Source organism: Tachyglossus aculeatus, chromosome 21 (assembly GCF_015852505.1).
Source record: "Tachyglossus aculeatus isolate mTacAcu1 chromosome 21, mTacAcu1.pri, whole genome shotgun sequence".
NCBI classification, from domain to species: Eukaryota; Metazoa; Chordata; class Mammalia; order Monotremata; family Tachyglossidae; genus Tachyglossus; species Tachyglossus aculeatus.
In genome coordinates this window covers 23,341,879-23,355,129 of record NC_052086.1, presented here as the reverse complement: position 1 = coordinate 23,355,129, position 13,251 = coordinate 23,341,879, and the positions used below count along the sequence as shown (strand labels likewise).

The 13,251-nt window shown below is 38.7% G+C and overlaps 1 protein-coding gene across 2 annotated transcripts in view; it reads left to right on the top strand.

Moving 5' to 3' along the window:
• IFT81 (intraflagellar transport 81) overlaps positions 1 to 13,251 on the top strand; it is a 102,660-nt gene that overhangs the window by 10,207 nt on the left and 79,202 nt on the right. For both annotated transcript variants that reach the window (XM_038763245.1, XM_038763244.1), the window contains exons 5-9: positions 1,606 to 1,695; positions 2,883 to 2,948; positions 3,264 to 3,374; positions 5,793 to 5,877; positions 7,954 to 8,117. In XM_038763245.1, coding sequence (XP_038619173.1) covers positions 1,606 to 1,695; positions 2,883 to 2,948; positions 3,264 to 3,374; positions 5,793 to 5,877; positions 7,954 to 8,117 — 516 coding nt within the window. The remainder of the gene's footprint in view (positions 1 to 1,605; positions 1,696 to 2,882; positions 2,949 to 3,263; positions 3,375 to 5,792; positions 5,878 to 7,953; positions 8,118 to 13,251) is intronic.

Genomic DNA, 13,251 nt, shown 5'->3' with positions numbered 1-13,251 from the left:
TATGTATTTATTACTTTTGTACATATTTATTACTTTATTTTACTTATACATATTTACTAGCCTATTTATTTTATTAATGATGTGCATATAGCTATAATTGTATTTATTCTGACAATTTTGGCACCTACTTGTTTCGTTTTTTTGTCTGTCTCCCCCTTCTAGACTGTAAGCCCGCTATTGGGTAGGGACTGTCTCTATAATGTTGCCGACTTGTACTTCCCAAGTGCTTAGTACAGTGCTCTGCACACAGTAAGCGCTCAGTAAATATGATTGAATGAATGAATGAACTGTATTTAGATTTTACAGTTACTTTTCAAAGTCCCAGCCAGAGACATTCAGAACTCAAAAAGCTTTGTACAACACTACTTACCCATTTGTTGTTCATAAAGTGCCGTTGTATTTACTTGGTCAAATGCATTTTACATTAACAAAATTTAGGAAGGGGAAACTCATATGAGTCACCAAAATAATTACAGATTAAAAAGCAATTTGGTATGAGTTGAACCAACAAAAGTTAGAGATTTACATGGGCCTCTCAATTTGTTGTACATACTTTTTGGGGTATTAACCGCTTGCCATGCGTCAAACACTATTCTAAGCACTTGGGTAGGTATGAATTATGTAGTGATTGAACATTGTAATATATTTTTAATGTTGGTGATACATTTGGAAAAAAAATTTCCATCTTCTTATGCCCTATATTATACATATTCATTCAGTCGTATTTATTGAGCGCTTACTGTGTGCAGAGCACTGTACTGAGCGCTTGGAAAGTACAATTCAGCAATAAAGAGAAACAATCCCTGGCCACACCTGTCTAGATTCCATAGATTCTAATGGTTTTTAGAATTGTGACTCCACATGATGAAAGTTCACTGAAAGTATTTAGCTTTTCAGAATAGAAGTCAGCAATTCAATTATACTTCTTTTGAAACTTAACAAATTTTCATTGTATATTTCATTCATTCAATTGTATTAACTAAGCGCTTACTGTGTGCAGAGCATTGTACTAAGTGCTTGGGAAGTACAAGTTGGCAACATATAGAGGCGGTCCCTACCCAACAACAGGCTCACAGTCTAGAAGGGATATTCTATTTGAGCTCTTGATTTTTTTTTTTCTTACAGTGCTTTTGTAATTTCCAAATTGAAGCTCAGTTAATTCAGTATGGGTCTGCCTTACATTTGAGGCCCTCGTTCCATTGAGTATAAAGCTAAGGCAGGCAGTGATTTGTTCAGTAACACAAATCAGTCAACATTGACACTAACTGAGAAAGAAAACTGGATGATTGGTTACAGAAGGATTCACCCTGTTCTCCTAAATTGGAGATTGGCCCATGCATCATTTAAGAATGTGTTAATTTAGGGCCAACATTAATTTCTTGTGGACTTTTGATAAGTAGACTCTTATAATTGTGAACCAATTATAAATGTTTATCTGTTGTAATTTTGTATTTTGGTTTTGTGAAGATGAACAGTCAGTCATGTTTTTACAGTACTGAAAGTATAAACCTGTAAGTCTCCTTACAAAATGAAATTAAGGAAAGTGGTGAAAGTAAGTGTCCTGCATCAAGGGCTAATTTTCTAGGTTTTAATTTATGCTTTTAGTATGAAGAATTGATAGAAGGTTTTAAAACCTTACATAAAGAATGTGAGCAACTGAAGGCATCTGGATTTTCTACAGCAGAAATACGAAAGGTAAAATATGAGGACTATTATAATTGCTTTTGCCTGGATTTTGAATTTTTAAATACTTATAGTATTAAAAAATCTAATTATATGCTGGTATGTAAATCTTCAGCGGTGGGGGTTAACATTAGTAGGTGTTGCTGTCTTCTGTTTGTACATATTTATTACTCAATTTATTTATTTATTTTACTTGTCCATATCTATTCTATTTATTTTATTTTGTTAGTATGTTTGGTTTTGTTCTCTGTCTCCCCCTTTTAGACTGTGAGCCCACTGTTGGGTAGGGACTGTCTCTATGTGTTGCCAATTTGTACTTCCCAAGTGCTTAGTACAGTGCTCTGCACATAGTAAGCGCTCAATAAATACGATTGATTGATTGATTGATTCTGTAGATTCTTTTTGTAAATGAAGGCAAGGTTCAAACCCACACTGACCCCTTTCATATGTTTTTATTCATCTTCAGTATCAGCGTGGAACCAATGCTCTGTGTAACATGTTTCAGGATTTTTTTTTTGTATTATGTGGGGTAGGAGGGATGGAGACTGTAAACTTATCGTGGGCAAGGAATGTGTCTACCAACTCTGTTGTATTGTACTCTAAGCCTTAGTACAGTGCTCTGTACACAGTAAGCATTCAATAAATAACATAGATGACAATGAGTTTTATTTACTAGAAAAGAATGGGCAAAGAGGCAAGCTGGATATTCTAAGATTTCCGTTTGCTATTCTTTCACGGGATAACTTTAAAAATTGTCAAAATGTGGTTCTCACTTTGAAAATACACAGGATTAGTATTTAGCCAGTACAAAGCAGCTCTAATGACGCAGCTGTCGGGTTCTATTATGGTAGCACTAGGACCTGGGGTTAAACCTGCACATCTCCTTATGAGTGCTTTTAAAATGAAACTCTTTATGTCCATATTTGGAACTGCACGCATTTGCTGGCTGGCAGCTTCACCTCATTGGATTATAACCTATTTTGTTTTGTTTTGTCTTGTTTTTGTTTTGCTTTTTGATGAATGCCAACTGAATTTCCCTGCATAAACTGCCCTAAAGACAAAAGGGAAGCGTACATCTTCAACATTAAAATCCATATCCCTGTTGGTTTGGTTGGCATTTAAAAAATGAGTTAAATGTATAAACATTTAAACTTCTGCATTGTCATTTTTCATTCAGAATTTTTTTCTCTGCCTTTTAGGATATCACTGCAATGGAGGAGGAAAAGGACCAGCTCATTAAGAGAGTAGAACGTTTGAAGAAAAGGGTAAGAGAGAACCAACACTGAGATTTCAGGGTCATAATTCTTGGCTTGAAACTGTAATTTAGGAATGCAAACAAGGATTAAGCCGCCCGTGGTGTGTATCTGAGAATGGAATCAAGTAACTAATTGATGGAAAGGAACTCTCCCTAGACAGTAGCCCAGAGCTTTTAAGGACTCTGAGCCCAGAGACTTACTGTCATCAGTAAACAGTAATGTGTACCAAAAAGAAGTGCTAAGTGGGTTTCTGAATCATGTGATACTACTAATTCCTTTCTCAACCGTAATAGCAATAATGCACTACTTATTCATTTACTGTAGGTGGAGACCGTGCAGAATCATCAACAGATGCTTAAAATAGCCAGACAACTTCGAGTCGAAAATGAGAGAGAAGAGTTTCTAGCCCAGCAGAAACAAGAACAAAAGAATCAGGTATCCATATGAAAGCGTGCATTGAGAAAAATCACAAATATTTCCGTTTGTTGTTTATTCTTAATCCCGCAAAAGAATAGTTGTAGAATTAATCGCATCTAAGTCCATATTTCCCCCCTGATTCATAGTAATATGTTAAAATACAAATCTAGGCAACGTGGCTCAGTGGAAAGAGCACGGGTTTTGGAGTCAGAGGTCATGGGTTCAAATCCCGGGTCTGCCAATTGTCAGCTGTGTGACTTTGGGCAAGTCACTTCACTTCTCTGAGCCTCAGTTACCTCATCTGTAAAATGGGGATTAAGACTGTGAGCCCCCCATGGGACAACCTGATCACCTTGTAGCCTCCCCAGCACTTAGAACAGTGCTTTGCACATAGTAGCGTTTAATAAATGCCATCATTATTTTTTTTCCTAAAAGGAATGTATTAATTACCTTCTCTGATGTAAAGTGGGGTGGAACCTAATTCCCTAAAATGTGGTAACTCTTCTGTTGCGAATCGTGATCCACATGGCTCCTAGACCCTCCCACTCCTGCAGAAATTGTTTCTGTATTATCATTATCTTCACCAATGTTCATGTGCAGAGCAACATTCTAGGTGCTTGGGAACATGCGCAGTAAAAGACATATCCCCTTACTGGGGAGACAAGCTGACATAAATTACCAATCAAGCCATAGTTTCAAAAATGAAAGCATAGATATAAATAATAAGAACTCAGGTCTTCCATTAAATAGACAAATAGACATATATCAGTGCTAAGGATAGCTAATCAGTCAGTGGTATTTATTGAGTCCATATTGTAGCAAGTTCTTGAGAGAGTACAACGCAACAGAGTTGGTAAGCGTGTTCCCTCCCCCCAAGGAGCTTGCAGTCTAGAAGGGGAGACAGGTATTAAAATATATCTTGGATGTGTACATAAGTGCTGCGGGGCTGAAGGCAGAATGACTATTAAATGCTTAAAGGGAACAGATCCAAGTGCAGAGGGAATACAGAAGGAGAGAGAGTAGGGAAAATGAGAGCTGTTGAGGGAAGACCACTTGAAGGAGATGTGATTTTAAAAGGCCTTTGAAGTTGGGGAGAGTGGTGGTCTGTTATATATGAATGCGGAGTGTGTGTGGGGGGCAAGTTCCAGGCCAGAAGAGGGATTCATTCATTCATTCAGTCGTATTTATTGAGCGCTTACTGTGTGCACTGTACTAAGCACTTGGAAAGTACAATTCGGCAACAGATAGAGACAGTCTCTACCCAGCAATGGGCTCACAGTCTAGGAGGGGTGTGGGCAAGGGGTTGGTGACAAGATTGGATGAAATCCAGGTACAGTGAGTAGCTTGATATTAGGAGGACAAAGTGTGTGGTCTGGGTTATAACAGAAAATCAGCAGGGTAAAGTCGGAAGGGGTGTTACCTTGTTGATTGTGGTGGGCTTTGGGGATTTTTTTTCTTGATATTTTAGAGAAGCAGCGTGACCTGATGGAAAGAACGTAGTCCTGGGAGTCAGAAGACCTAAATCCTAATCCCAGCTTTGCCACCCGCCAACTGTGTGGTCTTGGGCAAGTCATTTAACTTCTCTGTGCCTGTAAAATTGGGATTGAATATCTGTTCTCCCTCCTACCTAGGCTTAGAGCCCCTTAAGGGACAGAACTTGTGGGTCAGGGATTGTGTCCCACTTAGTTATCTTGTATCTACCCCAGTGCTTAGAACAGTGCCTAAAACATAGTAAATGCATAAGAGATGCCACAGTTATTATTACAGTTTGCTTAGGTGTTGTATTTGGGGGACTTGACTTACCCAAGGTCACACAGTAGGGGAACAGAAACTCAAACCCAGGTCTCCTGATTCTCAATCCTACTGTCTTCCCTAGGATGTATGTAAGAGCTTGTTGCATTTTCTTTAACTGTTGGACCTTTGTTTTAAAATCTAGGTCATATTACAAGGAAAATTGACAATTTAAAATTAGTTTCACTTGCTAGGGAATTTGATAGCTCACCTTAGCCTGATATTTACTACATCAACTCCGCTTCACTGCTTGTGCCACAGAATGGCCACCAAATATTTGTCTGGAATTATGTGGTGCATAGGCTATGCTTTCATGATTGCTAGCATTTTTTAGTTTAAAAAAAAATGTGCCTTAAAGAGAGAATCACAGTAGGTAAGCCTATTTCAGTAGGAGGTATTCTTCTATGAATGCCGAATCCAGAAAATTAATGTAGGAAAATGGTTTTGAAGCATTCTCCAATATTCTTTTACTTTAAAAGAAACTGCTGTATTTTGGTTTTAATATATAATCTCCAAAATGCTTATTATTGTGCTTTTGGCATTTTTTTGAGGATCATGTGGAGCTTGTATTTGTCATTTTTTGATTACATGAATTCTACATTTCAAAGGAATATCCCTAGTAATGAACCTAATTGTATTCTAAAGCTATTTCATGCAGTGCAGAGACTACAAAGAGTACAGAACCAACTGAAAAATATGCGTCATGCTGCAGCAGATGTGAAACCAGAAAGTAAGTAGAAATTTCCAAATGCTGTTTTCTGTGACTAGAAGTCAGGAAATAGAAAATTAATTGAGGGTACGTTAGAGAGACTACTAACGGAAATGAAAAAGCAATCTATACCTGGGGAACCTTTTGAAACTAGTAAACTAATTAGTGTTAGTAGATACTATCTTGTTTTAGGATCATGCAACCAAGTCATGGTGTGGGGAGAAAGGAGGAGCTGAAATTTGATCAGGGCTGCTGGTTGGGGGTGGAAGGAGACAGGAATACTGGGAAAAGCAGCATGGCCTAGTGGAAAGATTATGGGCCTGGGGGTCCTGGGTTCTAATCCCAACTCTGCCATTCGTATGCTTTTGTGACCCTGGGCAAGTCATTTAACTTCTCTGAGCCTCAGTTCCCTTTTCTGTAAAATGGGGATTATGACTGTGAGCCCCGTGAGGGACATGGACTGTTCAACCTGATAAGCTTGTATCTACTCCAGCTCTTATTACAGTGCCTGGCACTTAAATATCATTTAAGAGGGGGAAAAAAAGTGTGGTCTGCGTGTCTCTAATTTAAATTGTATTTTCCAGGGTGTAAAGTGCAATCAAAGTGGCTGTGCAGAAGAGCCAAATTGGGGGTACAAAGCTTTGAGGGGCTAGTAGTCACAAAATTTGCTGTATTTGTAAAATTTGGTGCTCTTATTGGCCAATAGGGAAGTCGAAACAGTGTTAAGAAGTGTCTGTTTCTCTTGAAACTGTGGTTATGAGGGAAATTCATGTGGCAGTGGACCTTACCAAAATGAGTATTCTCTAAAATACAAGTACTGTATTTGTAAGTTACGTGCTCTGCAGTTAGTGGTTGCTTAATAAATACTGAGTGATCGAGCTTCACCCATGCTCTGTCACTTCTGTAACCATTATTGAGAGGATGTCTGGGAAATGCCTTGCACCAAATTGCTTATGACTTTCCCCTCACTAAGGTGTTCTCAAGCTTTAGTACCGTTTTTAACTTAGGATAATATTTAAGCAGTAATTTTTTTCTTAAATGTTTAATTGGAAGCATATTATAATCTTTTTTATATTTATGGCATTTACTGATTGTGATTACCTCATCTTCTTACTATGAATAGGATGAGTTTTTAAAAGACATTCATTCTTGGTTATGTGTTTTTTCATTTTTAATCTGTTCACAATTAATGATAATGTATTTTAACCTAGTCAAGAAGGTACAAAATCTGATTACTAGTGAATATTTAGAAATAAAGAAAGTGAAGTAAGGGATTGAAAGATATTTAAATGGGGCAGAAAAACAGTTACCTGTTAAATGTGGAACACCAGTTTATATTTTAACTTCATTCTTCATCTTTATTATGCATGTCTCAATTTTGTAAAGTTAAACATATTTTGGTATAGGTTTGTGTTAGGCCAAAATAACATGAGGTTCAGTTTCTGATACTTTTTTACATGGATGAGCCCTTATGTTATTGTTGATAGACTTTAGTCATATTTTAGTCTCATATTTAGGAAATATGAGAACTCAAAATAGGTACCTTTACAATGCATTCCCTACATAGTTTTTCTAATTTTGCTGCACTTTTCTCTCTTGACATAAATTTAAATTGTTAACACCAATAAGTGAACAGAGGTTCTCTGGTTTCTTGCTCTTTGATACAATGGACAAATATAATTTTTCATTTTATTGGCAAAGATGATGGGATATAGACATTTAACTTAAACCTTTGATTTTTGTAACGTGAGAATGGATGCCCACTGATACTTGGCAAGAGGAACCATTTATTTTGAATGTCTTGAAGAGTGAGGTAGTCCAAAAATGAACCCCAAGTTTATTTTGGATATTAAAATTTTGAAGTACTTCGAATATGTAAGTTTCAATTCTTACATAAAATGGCAGTATGGCTATTTTTGTAAAATAGAAACATTAAGGACTTTTTCCCTTTAATTCTTTAAAAATAGGAGTTTTAAATAATTCAATTTTAATTTTTATACTTCAGCTTCCAAATTACGTTTAATTTGTTACTTTGAGATAAGCATCGCTAATCGCTATACTTTTAATCTAAATACTAATTTATTAATTTGCCTAAAGGCCTAATGAAGAGATTGGAAGAGGAGATAAAGTTTAATACTTATATGGTTTCTGAAAAATTTCCCAAGGAGCTAGAGACAAAGAAAAAGGAAATTGATCTCTTGCAAAAAGTGGTTGCAGAACCAGCTATGGGCCATTCTGATATCCTTGAACTAGAAACCAAGGTATGTTAAAAGAATCGACTTCCTTTCTTGTTCTTTAAGATTATTTTCCCTACATTTTCCCTGAGATTAGGTACATGGTTACTCATTATGCTTTTAAATTCCTTGTTTCTTTATAGTAACTGTAAGATGTGAAGCACTTATTTACTATGCCGAGATTCTCATGTTACCAGAAACATATCAAATTGTGTTGCCAACTTGTACTTCCCAAGCGCTTAGTACAGTGCTCTGCACACAGTAAGCGCTCAATAAATCCGATTGATGATGATGGTGATGATCAAATTGATTTGCAAACTGAGCAGGTAATTTTATTGTCTTATAATAACGGTAATAGTAATAATGGTATTACCATGTGCCACTGTACTAAACTCTGTGGTTGATACAATATGATCAGATGGGACACAGTCCCACATGGAGAAGCAGTGTAGATAGAGCACAGGCCTGGGAATCAGAAAGACCTGGGTTCTATTCCCAGCTCTGCCACTTGTCTGCTGAGTGACCTTGGACAAGTCACTTAATTTCTCTGTGCCTCAGTTCCGTCATCTGTAAATGAGCCCCATGTGGAACAGGGACTGTGTCCAACTTGAATAGTTTGTATCTACCCCAGGACTTGGAACAGTGCTCGACACATAGTAAGTGCTTAACAAATATTATTATCATTATTACTATTGTTATCATTATCACTGCTGTAATTAATAATAAGCAGTTACTGCTTGCAGAGCAGTGTACTGAGTAAGCACTTGGAAAAGTTCACTCCCTTCTGCATGACCCTTGCACTTGGATTTGCATCCTTTATTCACCCCTCCCCTAGCTCCACAGCACTAAGTACATATCTGTAATTTATTTCTATTAATATCTGTCTCCCTCTCTAGACTATAAGCTCATTGGGGGCAGGGAGCGTGTCTACCAACTCTATTATGATGCATTCTCCCACACAGTAAGCACTCAGTAAATTCAATTGATTGATTGATTTCAGTACAACAGAGTCGGTAGACTCATTTCCCGCCCATAAGGACCTTACAGTTTAGAGGGCAAGACAGGCATTAATATAAATAAATAAATTACGGATATGTACGGGCTGAGGGTGAGTTAAAAATCAGGTGCATCAAGGGTACAGATTCAAGTACGTAGGTGATGCAGTTATTTTACTTGTACATATCTATTCTATTTTATTTTGTTAATATGTTTGGTTTTGTTCTCTGTCTCCCCCTTCTAGAGTGTGAGCCCACTGTTGGGTAGGGACTGTCTCTATATGTTGCCAACTTGTACTTCCCAAGCGCTTAGTACAATGCTCTGCACACAGTAAGCGCTCAATAAATACAATTGATTGAGAGGGAGTAGAGGAAAATTGGGGTTTAATCTGGGTAAGCCATATGACTAGAAATCTTAATATAATCCTTGGTATTGTCAAAGGTAGGGTATTATGATGCCTTTGGAATAATGTGACTGTTCAGATCTTACTTTGTAAGTTTTCTTTAGTCGTGCAATATCACAGCAAATTTTGTCTTGAAAGTTAATGCATTTTTTTAAAATGGTATGTCATAAACTGTACTAAGAGCTGGGGTAGATACAAACTAATCAGGTTGGGCACAATCCCCATTTTACAGATGAAGTATCTGAGGCCCAGAGAAGTTAAGTATCTTACTCAAGATCACGCAGCAGACAAGTGGGGGAGCCGGGATTAGAACCCAGACCCCTGACTCGCAGACCCTTGCTTTATCCACTCGGCCAAGTGGTTATGATCCCTTCAGGGACCTGAACCACAAACCCAATCTGGTCTAGATGTTTTATATGCTCTTTAAGGATCCAGCACAAGTGGTAAAGAAATAGGAATCCTTCAGTGACAGATAAGCATTACCCTCTTTTGTGATTATTTTTGTTTTTTCAACTCTACAATGAAAAGAATAACAAATCTGAAATTTAAATATTTGCAAAGGATTTTAATTGGAAGCTCATCAGTGAATTCCCCATATAGAGAGCTATAGATAGATAGATTTATACCTAAATAAATGCATACATTTGCATACATATATACATAGATAATCATCCTTTCTAGTGGCAGATGATGCACTGGCGATAAAGTTGCCTTATGGGTATAATAATAATAACGATGGTATTTGTTAAGCCCTTACTATGTGCCAAGCACTGTTCTAAGCACTGAATGCAGCTGAAATGGCTCATGTGGTTAGTACAGTGCTTTGCACACAGTAAGCACTCAATAAATACGATTGATTGATTTGACGTCCCAATCAAACTGCTCATACAGAAGAATTGCCCCTGTTGAGGGAAGCCCACATTGTGAAGCAGTGTGGCCTAGTGGATAGAGCACAGGCCTGGGAGTAAGAATGGTCATGCTGTGTGACCATGAGCAAGCCATTTAACTTCTCTGTGCCTCAGTTACTTCATCTGTAGAGAGGGGATTAATACTGGGAGTCATCCCATATGTTGACATGGACTGTGTTCAACTTGATTAACTTGTTTCTACCCCAGTTTAACAAGTACCATAAAAAAAAAAAATCCCACTGGCAATAGGACATGCACTTGAATTGTCTTTTCCAGTAATGGAGCTAGGTTGAGTCATCCACCATTCCTCGCTAATACTAGGCATCAGCGCAGGGCGGGTAAGCGATGTTTGTGGCAACCTTTGGCTATTCCTGCCCAGGAATAATGAAAAAGCGCAAGCCCAGCCTTTGTATTCCTAAGCTTTATAAACAAGGTATTTCCCTGGAAAAGCAGCATGGCGTAGTGGATAGAGCATGTGGATAGAGAAGCAGCTTGAAAAGCAGCAGTGTGGGTCAGTGGGAAGAGCACAGGCTATGGAGTCAGAGGTCATGGGTTCAAACCCCAGCTCCACCAATTGTCAGCTGTGTGACTTTGGGCAAGTCACTTAACTTCTCTGTGCCTCAGTTATCTCATCTGTAAAATGGGGATTAAGACCGTGAGCCCCCCAAGGGACAACCTGATCACCTTGTAACTCCCCAGGGCTTAGAATAGTGCTTTGCACATAGTAAGCACTTAATAAATGCCATCATAATTATTATTATTATTATAGAGCAAGGGGTGGTGGATGACTCAACCTAGCTTCATTACTGGAAAAGACAACACAAGTGCATTTTATTGTCAGTGGGATTTTTTTTTTAATGGTATTGTTAAACTGGAGTAGAAACAAGCTAATCAGGTTGAATACAGTCCACATCAACACATGGGGCTCCCAGTATTCATCCCCACTTTAGAAGGTCATGAGTTCTAATCCTGGCTCCATCACTTTTCTGCTGTGTGATCTTGGGCAAGTCACTCCACTCCTCTGTGCCTCAGCTATCTCATCCGTAAAATAGGGATTTAGACTGTGACTCTTTTAGACTGTGAGCCCACTGTTGGATAGGGACTGTCTCTATATGTTGCCAACTTGTACTTCCCAAGCGCTTAGTCCAGTGCTCTGCACACCGTAAGCGCTCAATAAATATGATTGATGATGATGATGATGACTCCCACATGGGACGGGGACACGCAACTCGATTTGCTTGTATCCACCACAGCGCTTAGTACAGTGCCTGACACATAGTAAGAGCTTTACAAATACCACAGTTATTATTTTTTCCTCCCCAAATTTAGTCTTCACCTGGAAACGCCCCCCACTTCCCGCCTACAACATCATTCAGTGAGCAAGTCCAGAATGAAGAGGTTTTGGGATAGTATTGGTCTTAATTTTTGACTTTATAAGTGGTACCTGATTTGTTTTATTTAAATATCTCACTAGGAGATGTTAAATCTCTGTTGCGGTAATCATGAAGCAATTTAAAAGAACATGCATCAGCCATGCTAATTGACACATTAGTTGCTCTCCAGGGCCCTCAGATCTCCCGACGTAAGGGATAAAGTAATATAGTGGTGAGAATGGAGGAGGGTTCATTTACCCCTGCAGCTTGCCGACGACACTAATGGATTTTGCGGGATCCCTGTCCCGGATCCCCCTGAGCCCAGCCCAACCTGACTTGGGCCATCGTAGACCAAAGTTCAGCCCAAGCCTGAAAGCCATTGAAAAATTCAAGAACCAGCCCTGCTTTAGCAAAGTTTGAATATGTGGAAGAATTCTAGATAATAATTATAATAATTGTGGTATTTGCTAAGCGCTTACTATGTGTCAAGCATTGTTCTAAGCTCTGGAGAAGACACAGGCCTCACAATCTAAATACGGAGGACAACAGGTATTGAACCCCCATTCTACAGATGGACTAACTGAGCCGCAGAGAAGTGAAGTGACTTGCTCAAGGTCACACAGCAGACGTGTGGCGAAGCCAGGATTAGAACCTGGGTTCCCTGGCACCCTAGTCCATGCTCTGTCCACTAAGCCATGCTGCATACCTTCCCACTAGCACTAGTAATGCCCGGCCACAAAAATGAATTTGCTCACGTTAGAAGGATTTGTAAGGGAGCTGTTGAAGTAGGCGTCCACATGTTTTATAAATTAGTATCATCAGCAGTGAAAGTAAAAATGGACACTACTTGAAAGCTGGGACAGGGGTGAGGCATTTAAATGCCTTGCTGTTCTGATGGGACCTGTCAATCAATCAATCGTATTTATTGAGCGCTTACTGTGTGCAGAGCACTGTACTAAGCGCTTGGGAAGGCCAAGTTGGCAACATATAGAGACAGTCCCTACCCAACAGTGGGCTTACAGTCTAAAAGGGGGAGACAGAGAACAAAACCAAACATACTAACAAAATAAAAGAAATAGAATAGATATGTACAAGTAAAATAAATAAATAAATAGAGTAATAAATATGTACAAACATGTTATACAGGTGCTGTGGGGAAGGGAAGAAGGTAAGATGGGGGGATGGAGAGGGGGACGAGGGAGAGGAAGGAAGGGGCTCAGTCTGGAAGTTAGGCAAGTCACCTAACTTCTCTGGGCCTCAGTTACCTCATTTGTAAAATGGGGATTAAGACTGTGAGCGCCCTGTGGGACACCCTGAACAACTTGTAACCACCCCAGCGCTTACAACAGTGCTTTGCGCATAGTAAGCGCTTCCTAAATGCCACCATTGTTGTTATTAATAATTATTATAATTAATTAATAATGAATAATAATTATGATTAGAGGGGGAAAATCAATCGATTTTATCGACCTGTCTGCATC